The 18809-nt window shown below is 38.3% G+C and overlaps 1 protein-coding gene across 2 annotated transcripts in view; it reads left to right on the top strand.

Annotated features, from left to right (window-relative positions):
* TENM3 (teneurin transmembrane protein 3) overlaps window positions 1-18809 on the top strand; it is a 470182-nt gene that overhangs the window by 286530 nt on the left and 164843 nt on the right. For both annotated transcript variants that reach the window (XM_023221030.1, XM_031935298.1), the window contains exon 4: window positions 15246-15484. In XM_023221030.1, the coding sequence (XP_023076798.1) occupies window positions 15246-15484 (239 nt within the window). The remainder of the gene's footprint in view (window positions 1-15245; window positions 15485-18809) is intronic.

The raw sequence follows: 18809 nt of genomic DNA, 5'->3' as shown, positions 1-18809 counted from the left end.
GTGAAGTTAAAGTTTGATAACATTTTCTTGGCACATGGCAAATAGATGTTCAGAAAGCTTCACTGAAACCCTTTTCACTCTTCGAACTGATTGTTTTCTGTCTTGTTTTGTTTTGTCATCCATTTCTTGTTCACTGTCACATACGCATCAGATTAGTGACTTACTAGAATGCCATCAACAACTCTTACCACCGGAAATTCTTGTATTCTTCATAAACTTACGTCTATCCCTGAAATTATTCTCTTGATCTAGCTTACACTTCCTTTCTTGTATTTATAGAAAGAACTTTAGTGAACAATTTTAAGCAAAGATAGCCGTCAATAATTAAATGAATTAATAATTAAATAGATGAAGTCTTGTCCAAATAGCACATAGGAATTTAAACATGGTCTTTTTCATTTCCATATAAATTTTAATATATTTAGTGTGTAATAACTGCCAACAGTAGGTGTAATTGATATATTAAAACATGTAAGACTATCATACAGATTTGTACACTTGATGACATGGATACTTCATTAAAGTAACCAAAATGTGAAACAAAGACTGTCAAGCTATTTTAGTCTTAATAATGACTAAAAAAACTTTTTTGTATATTTAGTCCTGTTGTTCAGTTCTTAACATTCCCAAACAAAACCTGTAATGTGATTTAGTACTTGGTTGCAGACATGTCTAAGTTAAAATAAGTCATAATGGAAACATTTTGCTCCATATTGTAGGCCTATACATTTTATATAGCTGTGGTTATATTTAAATTTTATATAACTCTCCTGTTTACTTAAGACTATGCGAAGTAAGTAAAGATAGTAAAGAACTCACAAAAATATATTTCCCCCAGTCTGCTTAACACTCTCTAGAATTTTAGCTCCCGATTTTCAGAGCTTGGTTAACACGCATAATACTATACTTACTGTGAACATGTTGTCATATTCATTATAATTATAAATGGATACAAAGGTAATTGCCAAAATGTATAATTACTAATATATTCATATTGCACATTTTTATGTAAAATAGTAAAACCAGTTTTTGTCTGAAAGCATATTTTGTGCAATTACTAATAGGTCATATTAATTCAGGTAGCAGCAGTGAAATGTATCTTGTTTATAAGCTTTGCATTTAAGGCATTTTTCTTGCAGGGATCACCTCCTAGTGTGAAAGTTTTCCAAAGATAATAGCACATCAATTCAAAAGTGTAATAGATTTGAGACCACAACATACTATCAGCATGAAGAAGTAGTTTATCTGTCTCACTAACTCACTGGGTCACAGCTAGAATCATTACATATTTGTTCTTTTGTTTTCACATCAAAATACATGGTTTACATTGTAATGTTGGTTGCTTATTTTCTTATTTAAAGTGTTTATTTTTAAAATGCATACCAGAATTAATTTTGGTAATAATAGAAGAGGCACTTTAGTGGGAATCTAAAATATTTTCTTTTTGTAATTGCATAGTATGCATAGTATATTACTTCCTATAAGACATTTATCGTTAAATTTATAGTATTAATGACTTTATATTAGAAACAATCCATTTTAAACAAAATGGCCAATTTTTAGAAAATTCACACACACATAGACATTTACTTATGTGCCTTTCCTAGAATCATCCTTTTTAAAAGTTAGAAGAAATCCAGTGATCAAAATTCAAGGAAAAATAATGAATTTTAGTTTATTACTGACTTACTATGAGTATGTTTTATTATTAATTATTTCTTAGCTGTGTCATCTTTGTCATCAAGCCTTGAGACAAGCCTTTTTATTTTTTTAGACCCCATTTCCTCATTTTTATTTTTAGTTACAGCTTTGTTGTCAAGTATAAAGCTACTGCCAGTGGTCACTGAAAAAGTTAATGAAAAAACTAGTCCTCCTAATACTTTTTACTTTCCTCATACCAGTTAATGACTCTGTAAGTTCTCCTGCACACACTCCTGAAAGCATGTTTTAAAATTATTTCTAAAGGTTGAAAGAAAACACTTTCTCTTTAACTCTAACGATAAGAATTCAATGTGGAGTATTTTTTTCAATTACACTGTTTTTTTTGCTCCCTCCAACCTCAGTAAGAATTCAGTTTCTTCACGTTGTTTCGTAGACCTGAGGCTACCATTGCTGCAGCCTTTTTGAGGGTATGGTGGGACATCCACTGCAGCCAGCACTGGGAAGCTTTATCTTAATTGTCACTACTTTGTCCTCAGCAGTTTCCAAGAGGAAGAGTTAGGGAAAAGGCATGTTTCTCAGGAAAAAAAAAAAATTATATATATATTTCTTTTTCTTCTCAAAATAGCAGATACATAAAGTAAAAAGAGATTATATTTATTTGTGTGTGTGTGTGCGCTTACACATTACATTTAAATATTTAGAATTGAGTTTTTCGGAAGACTCTCTGGTAGTAGGTAAAGAGAATGATTAGAAGTAGCTTTTTTTTAATAGAAATTTTCATTCAGGTAATACGTTGAAACAAGGTTCTTAGAGGAAAAAAGAATATATAAAAACCACCCCCGCCAGAAAGATTGAAAGTAGACAAATAGTACTCTCTCTGTGAAGAAATTAGTGAAACATTTTGGGAAGTCGTAAATGCCCAAGGTAAAGTATCAACTGGACTTACATGTGGCTCGGAAATCCAAGTATTGAGTTCCAAGAGAAAAGGAAAGAGAACCCCTTAACCAAGGTACTTGTGAAATAAGATGAGTGCTGATGAGTGGTTTTAAAGCAAATGGAAATGTAGGTATATGGAACATAAAGAAGACCCAAAAGGAAATAGATGCTGGTATCTCATTTGGAGATGAAGTAAAGGCCAGTACACATGGTAGCTCCTTAAAAGTAGCAATGACGTTAGAAAGGGTAAGGGAACTGATTAGGGAAAACTTAACTAATAGTTGAAATTGAAAGGGAAGAATAAAAAAAGGGGGATGTTGAAAGTAAAAAAAAGAGCGGGATGGCATAAAGCAATGGAAAAATGTTTAAGCCATTTGACTCAGATCCAATGGATTGAGCCTTGTATAATTCATTTGTTCTAAATTGACTACTCGAAGTAAGCTACCAGCAGTGACTTTCTAAGCAGGAGTCTTGAATTGATTTTCTGATTCGTTATACAATCTTGAAGGAGGACTTGAAGTTAAACTTAAGCTAGGAAACTAATATGCTAATACCTTACTGCAGTGATTCTCAGAGTGTGGTTCCTGAAGCAGCACCATCAGTTGCTGGGGTCTCACCCCAGACCTACTGTTTTAATAAGCCCCCCCAGGTTACTCTGATGTAAGCTGAAGTGTGAAACCCGCCGCTTTAATGTATTCGGTGGTCTCTCAGTTGCATTTCTGCTTCTCTTGGTGTTCTGACCCTTTACCACCACGGTTCACAAGCCCTACCGAAACCGGCGCTTCCGTATCATTCTTGTTGAACTGTTTTCATGTAAAAGATAGGTAACTGCAGAATACCTTTTGCGAGCTTCTGCAGACACTAGTGTGGGTGGGCTTCTCCAGCAGCCTCTGCAGTCTTTCAGTTCAGGAATCTTACAGAGCTTCTGAGGGCCAGCATCCTCGGCTGATGGAGAATTATTTCCAAATAGCTGGGCATTTGAGCAGAGTGAATAATTGTGCTAGATATCACTGGATGTCTGTTGAGAATCCACTGCCAAAAGGTAAGGAAAACAAACAGGAACCCAGCCTTGAATAAGAATGGGTAATTTTCTATAGGGGCTTTTTCTTTACTTTTCTGTTTAATAGCTGCCAGAAATTTCCTATTCCTTTCATCATTCTCTAAAGCACATTATTTAAATAAACTATTTTTTTCAGCCTTTTAATTAGTTTTGGACACATTGCTAAATATACATTTAACAGATAATCCAGTTGGCTTTGAAACTTAAAATTCAGAATTTGATAGTGAAAATCCTAAACATTATGATAAAAACAGGTTTTAAGCATTCACAATGCATAGGTAATAGTTAATATCATGTTTCAGATACATTCTTTGTTTCAAATACATACTGACAAATATTTTGGACTGACTTACTTTCTGTGATATTTAATAAATGCCCAATTAGAGACCACAAGGAACCAAATGAGTAATAGTAGGCACTGTGGAAGGTAACACACACTAACAATTAAGAGTTATATATTTTAACAGTACTTTTAAAGCATCTTATCTTAAAATGAACTCTAGGCAAACTGTCCATTGTCTTGATACCATCAAGTGACTAAAACCATTTTGAACTCAGTAGTTAATTTTAGCCTTCATATATTTCCAGGTAAATTTAATACACAAGTGTGGGATTCATTTGCTTTAGATCTGAAAATGTCATTTTGGAAAAGTCGTTTGATGTTGAGGAAATCTTGTGAGACCTTTTAATATGCCTCTTAAATCCAGAAAGTTGTATTTTGCCGGAAGGAAGAGGAACCTATACCTTAAAATTTCCTCAGCTCTTAAGTGAGAACTTTTGGATATTGAAAAGGTTGCAAATTTGGCCAAACATAACCAGTCTTTCTTATTGACACATTGTCTTTGAAATCAAAACATCTAATTTGAAGAAAGCAATCTATATTTTAGATTACTTTGTATTGATTTACCTACATGTGTCAGTAGAAAGCAGGACATCAAGGGATTTTATTTAATCAGGTCACATTTAGTTTAATGTAAATAATTCTTTGTCCAAGAAAGAATATAAGAGAAAGAAAGCATCAACATTTCCTATGCAGTAGTGCCGTTCTCTCTATATGATATAGTAGATGTTACTATACAACACAAGTATTTTTCCAGGTGTCTGTATGTCACTAATAAAAGTTTCAGCAGTGCCTCAGGGACAGAAGCTGAGCGCTAATTACTACACTCTCTTTATCTTAATTATTTGCTTTGTTTGTTAATCTCCAAAACTGTTTTTAACACTATATAAAACATTGAAGAAAACAAACTATTTTCTGTGAAGATAACCACTTATTAAGTTAATCTAATTAGAATTTATTTCATTTAGTAGTTACACACTTTCTTTTTGATTTTTATTTTCTATTCTAATCTCCTATTGAGGAAATGACTCAGACCACTTTGAATAATGCTATAACACATTTTCCAGGGATGTTTTTCAATTGGGTCCCTATAATTTCTAATTTATTAAGCTGTATTCTTGATATTAGAGAAAAAATGATTATATTAATCCCCTGAACAAAAGACCAGTATTAACACATTTTTCCTAGTGACTCCTATAAACTTTCAATTTAATTATGTATTATGACTTACTTAATTTTGTTAGCATCTTCTAAAATGAGCTTTGATATATTAATATTACATGTGATATAGAAAAGTACCTTTAAATTTCCTTGATAATCTGATTATCTTGCCACTAAAAATCTTATGATGGTAAGTTGTATGGTTATTACTTTGAAAGACAAAATCAATCAAGTGAACAGCTACTAAGGAACAAAGCATGCCTGCTAAGAGATGAGGTTAAAAAAGAAAAAAAGCAAAACAAACTATGAGAAGCAATTGTAAGTGGCTGAGATAGGAGACAGTTTTGACTGGACAAATAGAGGTGATTCGATATACTGTGCGGGTCCAAAATTTAAAACATGATGTTTCATTTGAGGGTAAAAGAAAATTTGAAATGAAATGTTATTTTTGCCTCTTCTTTGCCTCTGCAAAGCAGATTAAAAGAAGTTGAGGTTTAAGAACACAGAACTCTACTCAGCAAAAAAGAAAAAGAAAAGAAAGAAATGCTATAAAGGAAAGACTGCAGGATCCCCCGACAGATTGACTACTCAGGGGTGGGAGTTGGGGAGCAGGAAAGAAGAGTAATTAAAAATTACCCAAAGTCTGGCAGTTAGAGAGACTTAAAAGACAGTTACTAAACAGTAACCTAGAAGGCAGAGATGGGGACAGCAAAACAGATGACGGGGACAGCAAAAAAGATAACGAAATTCAGTCCTTGTCTTTACTAATTTTAAATTTGCAACATGACCCATAGAGGTATACATCATGGAATGGGTTAAAAATAGGAGCTAGAAGGCCGGGTGCAGTGGCTCACACCTGTAATCCCAGCACTTAGGGAGGCCGAGGCAAGCAGATCACGAGGTCAGGAGATCAAGACCATCCTGGCCAACACGGTGAAACCCTGTCTCTACTAAAAATACAAAAAAAAAAATTAGCTTGGCATGGTGGCACGCACCTGTAATCCCAGCTACTCGGGAGGCTGAGGCAGGAAAATCGCTTGAACCTGGGAGGCGGAGGTTGCAGTGAGCCAAGATAACACTGCTGCACTCCAGCCTGGCGACAGAGCAAGACTCCATCTCAAAAACAAAAACAAAAATTAGAAGCTAGATTAGAGGTAGAAGCTAACATCAAAAGATTACTCTAAAGCTAGATCAACAAAGAAACAAACCTTTCAACTTAAGAAGACCTAAGAGCAACTATTAATTGTGCTTAACATAGAGTCATCCTTTCTATTTATGTTTTAGCTTCTACATAGCATTACAAGTTAATGACGCAATGCAGCTCCACCGTTCGTGTCTTGTTGTTGTTGTTGTTAAATAGAATCCCCCTCAAGATTCCAGAGCCACAAAGCAGCTGTTAGTGTTCAGTGACCTTCTGCACCAGCTGTCTTTTGGGCTTTGAAATTGATTTTCCTCGTCTCAGTCTCTGATAGTCTCTCTTCAAGTGTGTCTCTAGCTCATCACCAGAGTGAAAACAGTGGCACAAATGGCTGAGGAACTGGAGGCAGGCTCCATGCAGGGCATCATTAGAAACATCAGAACAAAAGGTGTGCTCTGTGTTAAAAGAAGCCGCGGCGGCGGCTGCTTTATTGCAGAATACAATGGGGAATATTCTCACAGGTTCACTTTTTTTCATTCCCAAATATGGTCTGAGAAGTAAAGAAAATTTCTGCCTTTATTCTACAAACCTCATGTGGATGCCAGGTCAAAACCATATGTTTTTGGTAGTAATTTTTGCAGAATTTTTTATGTGTGAGAAGCATATTCCCAAAGCTATATGACTTGGCAGAGTCACAGGATGGGGAGAGACTAATGACACACAAAAATGTGTGCTTTATAGAGAATTAGGTGATGATAATTTCCTTGTGCGGAAAGTCAGTGTCTGTTCTCCATGTAGCTGCATTTCAGTATTCCGTTCCTTCGTTAAATATTTGTAGAATTCTAAACACAAAGTAACCATTATGTTGGACCTTGAGAACGGGTAAAAAGAAGTCCTTGGGCTTAAAGACACATTAATCACAATATACACTTTGGCAGCGTTTCATACAGTGCAATGAAAGAGCCATTGTTGCCCTTAGAAAGAGGGTATCCTTTCTGAACCCCAAAACTAACAGAGTTCTACCAAATCTGAGATCAAATATTCTCTGCTGTAGAAAATATGCTGACACAGATCATAGTAATGTCTAAGAGATTTTTACGTGTCTATTTTCACATACCTATTCTGAGACCTAATTTTACCAGTCTGCACAAAGTGACACCATTTGTTTGTAAGTAGTTTCCAAATACATCAGTTTAAACAATCTTTACTAATTCTTTCTTTACTTACATACTAGAAAATGATCTGAAAATATTGAAGTCTGGTGATTTTATTTTTTGATTGATTGACTGATTTTTGAGACAGTGTCTTGCTCTGTTGCCCAGGCTGCAGTATAGTGGTGCAATCACAGCTCACTGCAGCCTCAAACTTCTGGGCTTAAGCATTCCTCCTGCCTCAGCCTCCTGAGTAGCTGGGGCTACAGGTGCATGGCACCATGCTAGGCTGATTTTTTAAGAAAATGTTACCATGCCTGTAATCCCAGCGCTTTGGGAGGCTAAGGCGGGTGGATCACCTGAGGTCAGGAGATCGAGACCATCCTGGCTAACAAGGTGAAACCTCATATCTACTAAAAACACAAAAAATTAGCCAGGCGTAGTGGCGGACGCCTCTAGTCCCAGCTACTCGGGAGGCTGAGGCAGGAGAATGGCACAAACCTGGAAGGCGGAGTTTGCAGTGAGCCGAGATTGCACCACTGCACTCCAGCCTGGGTGACAGAGCGAGACTCCATCTAAAAATAAATAAATAAATAAATAAATTAATTAATTAATTTAGTAAAGATGAGATCTCACTGTATTGCCCAGGCTGGTCTTGAACTCCTAGGCTCAAGCAGTCCTCCTGCCTCATTGTTTTAAAATATAGTGCACAGGTGATTTGGCTTCTCTTCCCATGTTTTGTAACATTTCTGTATTTATTATGCACATACATCATCAAGGCCCCAGTGTGATATACACAATCAGATTTAAATCTCAAAAGCACCTCCCTTTGTGACTAATCTGAGTACAGTACAGACCCCAGTCTGAGGAGGGGTACTTCTGAGATTGAAAGTCAGTGGCTGGCCAGGCATGGTGGTTCATGCCTGTAATCTCAGCACTTTGGGATGCCAAGGCAGGAAGATTGCTTGAGGCTAGGAGATTGAGATCAGCCTGGACAACATAGGGAGACCCTCATCTGTACACAAATAAAAATAAAAATATTAGCCAGACGTGGTGGTGCACATGCTGTAGTCCAAGCTACTCAGGAGGCTGAGGAAGGAGGATTACTTGGGACTGGGAGGTCAAGGCTCCAGTGAGCTGTCTTCACACCACGTGCTCCAGCCTGAGCAGCTGGAGTAATGTTAGAACAAATAACAAAATATACAGTCACAAAGATGTAATTTTAGAATATTACATCTTTGTTTTGAACAATATCTCAAAGTTGCATTTTCCTCTAAGAAAAATAATAATTGCGGCTGGACAGGGTGGCTCATGCCTGTAGTCCCAGCACTTTGGGAGGCCAAGGCAGGCCGATCACCTAGGTCAGGAGTTCAAGACCAGCCTGGCCAACGTGGTGAAACCCCGTCTCTACTAAAAATACAGAAATTACCTGGCATGGTGGCACATGTCTTTAGTCCCAGCTACTCAGGAGGCTGAGGCTGGAAAATTGCTTGAACCCATGAGGCGGAGATTGCAGTGAGCCGAGATCACACCACTTCACTCCAGCCTGGGTGACAAGAGTGAAACTCTATCGCAAAAATAAGAAAAATAATAATTTCATAGCACCTCAAGCCCTTGCCAAGATTGGTGATCTCATAATTATTGATGTCTCAAATTTTGGAAATTTAAACAGAGCTGCCTGATTTGAAATCAGCATCTCTCAAACTTACTGTCTCTCACATAGTGGATATTGACATGTTTTTAGTGTTGAAGCTAAGTTCATAATCTTGAGAGTCCCGTAGGCTCAGATTCAAATCCTGTCTCCCATGGAGAAACAACGTACTTTGAATAAAGCTAAAACACGTATCCCAGGCTTGCTTTTTGGTTTTTATAATTTCCAACTTTATTTATTGCTATTTTATATATTTTATGATTTCATTCCTTTATTAGCTGTGACCTCTTGGCCAAGGTACTTAACTTTTTGAGGCTCACTTTTCCTCATCTGCATAGTAGTCACCATTTTACTTATTTTACACATATTTATTGAACACCTATAACATGCCAAGAACTTTTTAAGTCTTGTTAATGCAGAGGTGAATAGGACTTCATAGAGTTTACATTCTAATGGGAGAAGACAAACGATAGATTTGTGGAGTGAGTATATCATTCGTAGTCCATCAGTATAGTACGTTAGAAATACAACTTTTAAAAATATTTATGTTTTTTATTTTTATTTTTTGAGACAGAGTCTTTTTTTTTTTTTTTGAGACAGAGTCTTGCTCTGTCGCCCAGGCTGGAGTGCAGTGGCACGATCTTGGCTCACTGCAAGCTCCGCCTCCCAGGTTCGTGCCATTCTCCTGCCTCAGCCTCCCCGGTAGCTGGGACTACAGGCGCCCGCCACCACGCCTGCCTCGTTTTTTGTATTTTTAGTAGAGACGGGGTTTCACCATGTTAGCCAGGATGGTCTCTATCTCCTGACCTCATGATCCACCCACCCAGGCTTTCCAAAGTGCTGGGATTACAGGCATGAGCCGCCGCGCCTGGCCCTATTTCCTGAGACAGATTCTTACTCTGTTGCCAGGCTGGAATGTAGTGGCGTGGTCTTAGCTCACCGCAACCTCCATCTCCTGGGTTCAAGTGATTCTCCTGCCCCAGCCTCCCTAGTAGCTGGGATTACAGGCACCCGCCATCACGTCTGGCTAATTTTTTGTATTTTGTTTGTTCGTTTGTTTGTTTGTTTTTTAGTAGAGACAGGGTTTCACTCTGTTGGTCAGGCTGGTCTCGAACTCCTGACCTCGTGATCCACCCGCCTCGGCCTTCCAAAGTGCTGGGATTACAGTTGTGAGTCACCGCACCGGCCCATTTATGTTTTATTTTAGGCCTCATTCCTAGAATCTTCTCTTCAGGTGGTTTGGGTCCCTCCCTCCCCTACCCCAGCACTTCCATGGTACTCTGAGCACAGCAGGGAGCTTCTGGTGTTAGACTCTCCACTAAGTCGAGTTTTCATGCTGTCTGTCTGTCTATTTCTAATCCTCCTGCTATTACAGGGGTCACCTTCGTTCCTATCCACGAGACCCCTGCTTTGTCCAGTGGCACACTCTGCCGTCTCTTTGCTACTCTTGCAGCCATAGAATTCCGCTTCTTAGAAATTATGCTCAGGCATAGGAATCGGCCAGGCTCCCTGACTGCATCACCTGGATGCTTCATGCGTTTATTTCCCCTTGAGATCCTGTTATCGCCTCCGTTCTCTGTGTGAGATGTAAGGCACAGATTTTCTCTGCTCTCAGGCCTCTTGGATTTACACTGTAATCTCTGCTTCTCCAGGACTCACTCAGGGAGGCCAGGAGCGGGGCCTTTATCCCTGGGACACGGTACATCTTCAGCCGTTCTTCTCTTTCTCCCTTCCTAGCCCTTAATCAAATGAAATATTTTTTCTAGTCTAAGGGGAATCTTTATTTTCTAAATTCGGTTTATTCCTGACATTTTGGGTACATCACACAGCCTCTCCATTCCCACTTTCCCCCAGAGGGTTTTCATGGGACCAAAGACTAAGGTAAGGGACTCCGTCGTTAGCCATGGGCCTGCAAACCTGTCACTACGGGAGTGTTGCGTGTTTCTGTACACGCAGCTTTGCCAGGTAGCTCTCTCTGCTACTTCTCTCCCCTCGAGCATGGCATGGAAGCAGTAGGAAGAGCCTCAGACTTCCTTGGATGTTGTCGCTTCCCCAGGATGCTGCCCACAAAGCAGAAGGCAGGCTTCTCTTCCTGGGCCCTGTTGCTCCTCTGCTGTCACCAGCTCCCCTCAGGTTCTGCACCTGCTCCCAGCGTGGACATATTCTCCTTTCTGGAGGGAAGCCCTTTCTCCCCTCACACCATTTTCCTCCCCAGTCCACTCTCTTTCACTCAGCAATCTGGGCTTCAGAAAACCAGTAAGAGACTTAAGCTATTTCTTCCTTCATCTTATTTCATTTCTTCTGGAGGCAGTGAAATAAAACTAGAATGAGAGGATTGAGGCAGAGAAAACAGAGAAAGGGAAAAAAGTCAGGAGGAAAAAACATACTTTCAGTAGTACTTCAGAAACTTGATTTACCACACAAATAAATAACCGGATAACTGATTGTAATAAGCACTTTGAAGAAAATTAACGTGGTAATACTTATGGAGAGTAGAGGGAACAGGGCTTTGGATTGGGTGGTCAGGTAGTAACATCTGAGCTGAGACTTGGAGGATGAAGGCTGAAAATGCAAATAATCATTTTATTCTTCACTGCATCATGGTGAAAATTGTAGTGAAACAACAATACAGTGCTTAGTAGGTACTCAGGAAATGGCAGTTATCATTATTAATGAAGTCGACAGAATGGACAGCTGTCACCTCCATCGGTGATCCCAGGAGGGGTCATCCAAAACTGAGCGAATGCCAAAGCCCACATAGCCCCAGCCACTGGGCTGTGGACCAGTACCGATCCGCAGCCTGCTAGGAACTGGGCCACACAGCAGGAGGTGAGTGGCAGTCGGAGGAGGGAGCATTGCTGCCTGAGCCCCGCCTCCTGTCAGATCAGTGATAGCATTAGATTCTCATAGGAGCACAAACCCTATTGTGAACTGCACATGTGAGGGATCTAGGTTGTGTGGGAATCCAATGCTCGATGATCTGAGGTGGAACAGTTTCACCTCGAAACCATCCTCTCCACCCCCCATTCCTGGTCCAGGGAAAAATTGTCTTCCATGAAACTGGTCTCTGGTGCCAAAAAGGTTGGGGACCACTGCAGTAAAGTAAGCAAATTTTCCCACAGTCATAGGGAACGTCAGTCCTTTTCCTGTACTTGGCAAAGATGATCCTTTGGCCCTGTGAAATGCATGCACCAGTGTTTGCCAGGACTTTTTAGGGTGGAACTTCAGAAGATAATAATAGGATCTCTGTCCAATTACATGGATCTGTCCAAGCTTCACGAGAGGCATGCTTTGCACCCTTTAGTCTGCCTTTTAAATCCTCTCCAGTGGCGCTGAGGGAATAGGCTGTTTCTATGGGCTGCTGAGCCTCCTGCTCACTCTTCATGTATAATCCTGAAAAGAGTGAGAATCTAGATCTGGGCCAACATGACTCATAGGCCAGGTCCAGCCCTGTTACTTGTTTTTATACTGCTTGTGAGCAGAGAATGGTTTTCACATCTTTAAATGATTGACAACATGAAAAGCAAAGCGGATTTCATGACATGGGAAAATTCTATAAAGTTAAAATTTCAATGTCTACAAAAAAGTGTTATTGGAACAGAGCCAGAGTTAAACATGTATGCATCGTCTATGGCGGCTTTCACGATATAACAGTAGAGTTCAGTGATATCTCTGGAAAAGCCTAAAATAGTTACTCTGTGTCCTTTACAGCAAAAGTTTGCTGATGCCTGATCTAAATGACATAGTCCATCTTCTTATCCAGACTACATGCCAGTGTGTGGAATCGCCAGTATCAAATTTGTAAACCAGGGAATTCATTTTGTACACATTCGTTTTGATGATGTTACATTTTGAATTGGCATTTAAAATCTTCAAATTATACTTATTTGTCTTTTGAATAGAGACTGTGATATGTGATTTTGAGCAGAATAATAAATAACTAATGCTTTTTGAGCACTTACCTTGTGCTAGATACTAATGTAAACACTTTATGCATTATTTCGTTAAATCCTTGGAAAATGCCTGTAAATTGTATGTACTGTTATTATGCCCTTTTACAGATGATAAAACCAAGACACAAAACTTGAGTAACTTACCCAACATCGTGCAGCTATTTATAGGTGAAGAGTCTGGATTTGAACTCAGGCAGTGTCGTTTCAGAGCGCTGAATAACCGTGCTGAATATGAATATGGTAGGAGGTACTAATGCTGCCTCCAACATAGCACTTAATTCAGGCTATAAACTTTTAAATTAGCTTTTTAAAGTAGTTCAGTGGGGAAATGGGCTAATACAGTCGCTAGTATAATTTGTACAAGTGGCAACTCATCATTTGCGTCTGTTCTAATTTTGTGGTTGAGAAAGCGTTTTTTAGAGACATTAGCTGTTTTGCAACCCTGTTAAAATAAGGAAGTCAGTAGTGCCATGTTTTTACAGGTCCGGAAAAAAGACTGAGGCTTCCTAGGACCAGATGACTAGGAAATGATAGACCAGGGACTGATTTTCAATCCAGAATTCTTTCCACTCTACTGGCCTGTATTAGGCCAACTTTCATGACTTTTACCACATCTGTAGACTGGCTTCACTATTTTTCACTTAATACTTTTCTGGAGATTGATTCTTTGTAACTTTTAAATACCTATTCAGCCTCTTCTAAGTAATAATATACATAAAATAAATGAGTGTGATCCTTTTTTATTAATCAGATACTTACATAACACATTCCGAGCACTTTGCTTTAAATATTAAGTCATTTAAGTTTCATAATAACCCTGTGAGGTAGATACTATTACCATCCCCATTTTATAGATTAAGAAACCAAAACTGACTTTCAGTAACTCCTCAGGGACACATACCTACCAAGTGGTGAAGTGGAATTTGAACCTTGGCAGTCTGGTTTCCCAGTTCTGTCCTGTTAACCCCTTAATTTGTTTGATATATTCAGTATTTCTCCAGTATACAGTAAGTACATGAGGATTAAAAGTAAAGGTATTTAGCTCTGTCTTATCTAAAATGACCTTGCGTAAAGACTGTGCCATAACAGATAGAAAGACCTCTGTACCTTCCGAATATGAAAGAGAGCACAGCCTGCTGACTTCATGGGATGCGCTAGGAACATCGTGGTAAGTGTCGGGATACTCACTGAATATACTGCAAGTTACCAGCATAATATTAAATGTAAACCATAAAACAAATGGTGCTTTCGTAAAATTTGGAGACTTCTATTGTTAATAGGCATCTTAAAATTAGTTACCTTTCCTGAAGAATTCCATTTGCAGTGCTCTCGTTATGTGACCACACAATTTCTGCTTAAACATTGTCAAGGAAGAGAGCATAGAACTTTTAGAGGCAGGTTGCTCTCTGTTGTATGGCTCGTGGTGAGGGAACGTTTCTATATTTGATCCGAAATCTGCTTCACTGACCCCTTCATTTATTTAGGTTTGGTATTAGAAGGTGTTCCATGATTCCTTCCCTCTCCCTACCCCCAGCAGGTTCACAGTCCTGATTATGTTTGACAGAAGCTGTCAATAAAATAGTTTGCATCATTTGAGAGCTGACCAACTGCCTGTAGCCGAACTTGGTTTTATAGTTCTTATTAGCAGAGAAGCAGGCCAAGATGACAGTGTTTCCATGGACGTCCAGAAAATAAATCAGTGTGCAGAAGATCAGCGTGATCATGCACGCTCGTGTTTATATGAGTGTGTAGTCTCATGAGTAGTAAATGCCCATGTAGCTACAAAGCAACAAGACTGGGTTTCTTTTGCTAACTGAAAATGCCCTTAGGGTAATTCATCATGGGACATTCCAAAATGGTTTTGTTCGGGAAATAGTGTGATTAGAAAGTCTTTATAGTCTCTCAAGATGTCTACTTGAGGAACAGTGATCATTTATATGTATAAATCCTGCTGTCTACATTAAAAATCAGTCTCTTTCGTTAGAGTCATTTTTGTGAGTTAGATTCTTTGGTTAAAACATTTCCTTAACTTTTAATGCTTTAGGTTATATAGGATAAATTCTTTCAAAAAAAAAAAAAAAGGAGAGAGAGAGGAGAGAGCAAAAGAGACAGAAGAGCTAAATGCATCACTGTCTCTTGTCTCTCATATTGCAACATATTTGTATGTTATAATGATATTCTCCTTTTCCACAGGCATTTCCTATTCAAAACAGGAACAGGGACAACGCCACTGTTCAGTACTGCAACCCCAGGATACACAATGGCATCTGGCTCTGTTTATTCACCGCCTACTCGGCCACTACCTAGAAACACCCTATCAAGAAGTGCTTTTAAATTCAAGAAGTCTTCAAAGTACTGTAGCTGGAAATGCACTGCACTGTGTGCCGTAGGGGTCTCGGTGCTCCTGGCAATACTCCTGTCTTATTTTATAGGTAAGAACAAGTTCTTAGAATTACTTTGTCTGTAAATCAGGGTGTTACATTGTTTTATTACTTGTATTTATTCATTTGGTCTAGAAGCATACTATGAGGTTATATTTGGTGGGGGTGAGTTTGGTAATAATATATCATAAATCACAGAGTATTTTCAGTAATTTTCAGCAAATTTAGATACATAGAAAAGCAGGTTTTGTGGGTAGTTCATTTCTGTAAACAGTGAGGTATATTCTTTGGACAAAAACTATAGGGTACATTTGTGTTTGACTCATCCCTTGTGAAACATGGATAGCTCTGTGGCATTTCACGTGCACAAAATAATTCATGTGCTTGCAGTAATGAACCCTGTGCAGGATTTCCTTCGATGCGTACTCAATAGGGAGCTCTCCACTACTTGTGATATTACAAGTCTCTCAGCTCACTCAGCCATCTAAATGTAAAACTCATCACTCAGGGCCATCATCTTGCACTCAGGAAAGCTCTCCAGAGAACTGGGCATCCATAAAGCAATGAATGGATTATATACTCATTCATATATGTGGATTTTTCTTCTCTTCTGATGTGGTATTGATCATGTTTTTCATTTGATAGTAACCCAAATAATGGAAGCTACTAATAGAAGTTGTAAATATTGCTTTTATTTAACCATTTCATAACATATTTGAGCATTCAAACTACTGGAAATTGCTTTTTAAAATGCCAGAGATGACCACATTGTATTTTGATCTTCTTCTAAGTGTAGGAAAAGGCCTACCACATTGAAATGCTAATGGTGTCCACTGAGATAAATCACAGGCTTTGTGGTTTATCCACCAGGAACAATAGCCAGTGATGCCTCCTCAAGTTTACAAAGCAATTTGTGATGCCCCATGAAATTCTATAACTGAATAAGAGTATTGCAGAGCTGTATGTAGAATACTTTGATGCTTTTGCAGTGGACCAAGTATCTTGCACTGGCTACAGTACTCCTATGATATAATTAGGCACTTTGGAAAGTGAAATAACCATTTTGAGTCAGTGTTTAATGGGAAAACAGAATTGTAGAGCATGGGAGAACTTCAGAGACAGCTGAGTCAGGGATGGCAACTATGTGACATGTTATGCAGTAATTTTTCCAATTCTTTGACCATGGAAGACATCGTTAATGACTCACAGGACTTTCTCTCCTTAACCTGATTACATGCTGCTTATCTTCATCTGAGTGCTTCATTCACTACCTCTGACCGCCTCTACCAACCAGTCAGAGGTCAAAGCAAGATGAAACCTTTCTGTTACCTTTCTGTCATGTTTTAATCTAAGTTCACTTTCTCCTTATAGAGATGGTCAACCAGATACTGAAGGGGTTATCACTTGACCAGGATCACACCCTAGTGAGACAATACTGATGTTGTTTCATAACACAGAAGGTGAATGAGTAATTTCACAACAAAAATCAATATTCCAGAGACAGATTTCTAGTATTCGGTTAGAAAATGTATCAGCCACCAAGAGATTCTATTCTAGTTAACTGTATATATTATTTGTGCCTGTCAGAAGTATGCTGCTAAAGAATTTTAAATGGTTCTGAAATGGACCGGTCATAAATGGGATGTAATAAATTAAGAATATGTATTTGAGCTGAACAAGGAGAACACATGGGCACAGGGAAGGGAATAAGACACACCGGGGCCTGTCGTGGGGTGGGATGTGGGGAGGGAGAGCATTAGGTAAAAACAGCTAATGCACGCTGGGCTTTATACCTAGGCGATGGGTTGATAGGTGCAGCAAAACCACCATGGCACACATTTACCTGTGTAACAAACCTGCACGTCCTGCACATGTACCCTGCAACTTAAAGATAAAAAAGAATATGTGCTTATTGCAGATTTTTTTTTTTTTACTGTGGTGCATACCAGGTAGATAAATATGCAGGGCTGGAATTCAGTGTCAGGTTGACTGGTCAAACATCCTTTCTGATTGATAAGTGCCTGTGTGCTTCCAGTTGTTAAATATTTTGAATATCAATTCTAATGCCATTTAATTTTATTTTCATGGTGTGACTAGCAGGAAAAAATAGCATTTTAATGTGAGATCAGTCACTGTTACCTGTGAGACTTCTACTCTTTTTAAGGATCCATTAGTGAATATAACTATGAGACTTCTAAGTAAAAACTCAAAATTTTTCCTTTTTTTCATATTGCCTGGTTTTACTTTTTAGTCATTAGCAGTCTGCTTTATTTCTACTAGAACCATGGTCATAAACTCTTCCCTTTGCTTTTATTTTTCCCCACATGGCAACATGCAAATTATCTAGTTAATATACTCATGTAGGCTTTTCAGTTCAACAGGTATTTATTGAACATTTGTTTTGATCTAGTTATTGTGCTAGGAATTAAGAAGATACAATCCCAGTGTTATCTAGCAAAAATTTACTTTTATCTTCAAAGAATTTTCTCATACTTTTATCGCTTTAATTAAGCACATGTATGCTTCAAATTTTCATTGGTCTTCCTACATTTAAAGGACTAACACACTAACACAATGATTTTATTTTTAATCAGGTGAAAAAATTTCATTCCCTCATCAGTTCACATGATAAATCTTTTTTGATTAAAGATGTTGCCTTTACCCTTGAAAAAAAGAACAGGACACTTCTCTCAGGAAAGGTTGTCCTTTTCTATTAAGTGTACGTGTAAAGCAGAGAGGGAGAAAAGAGACACTTGCCCATCCAGCCAGATCAGTCTGATAAACCCCAGAATCAATGGGGAAGACCAATGTCATCATGAGTTTGACCTTGCAACCTTTAACAGAAACGCAGCCATCCTTAAGCTTTTTTTTCCATTCCCTTAGAATTCCCTTCTCTTATATTGACTGTTAATATAAAGTAAAAGCCTAAGACATTAAAAAAAAGCTTGAGGAATTATTTCTTAGAATATTTTTTCTTACTTTCCAGTAAGATAATGAGAACTTACGACAATGTAGATTTAACATGTCTCTTCTCTAAGGTAAGTTATCTCAGGATAGACAAGGTGAACAGCTTCTGAAAGAAAGGCAAGGAGGGAGGGAGGGAGGTGGACAGGCTTTGTTGTTTATTTTTTCTGTTTCTTCAAAATTTCAGAGAGTAAAGAAAGACCTTAAAAAGTGAAAATTAATTGTAATCCCACAGTGCATGCTGTCAACTTTTTGGTGTATCTCCTTCCAGATATTTTCCCATGTGCATACACAGCTAGAGGTCCATATTTTTAAATGCATTTTATACTAGGCTTTTCTCATATATCATTCATTATACATCATCTATATAATTTTATTTAGTGGCTATTCTTAAATAACTAGTTCCCCAGAA

This window comes from Piliocolobus tephrosceles, chromosome 3, assembly GCF_002776525.5.
Source record: "Piliocolobus tephrosceles isolate RC106 chromosome 3, ASM277652v3, whole genome shotgun sequence".
NCBI classification, from domain to species: Eukaryota; Metazoa; Chordata; class Mammalia; order Primates; family Cercopithecidae; genus Piliocolobus; species Piliocolobus tephrosceles.
The sequence above is the reverse complement of the archived record's forward strand: the minus strand, read 5'-3'. Positions and strand labels throughout refer to the sequence as shown.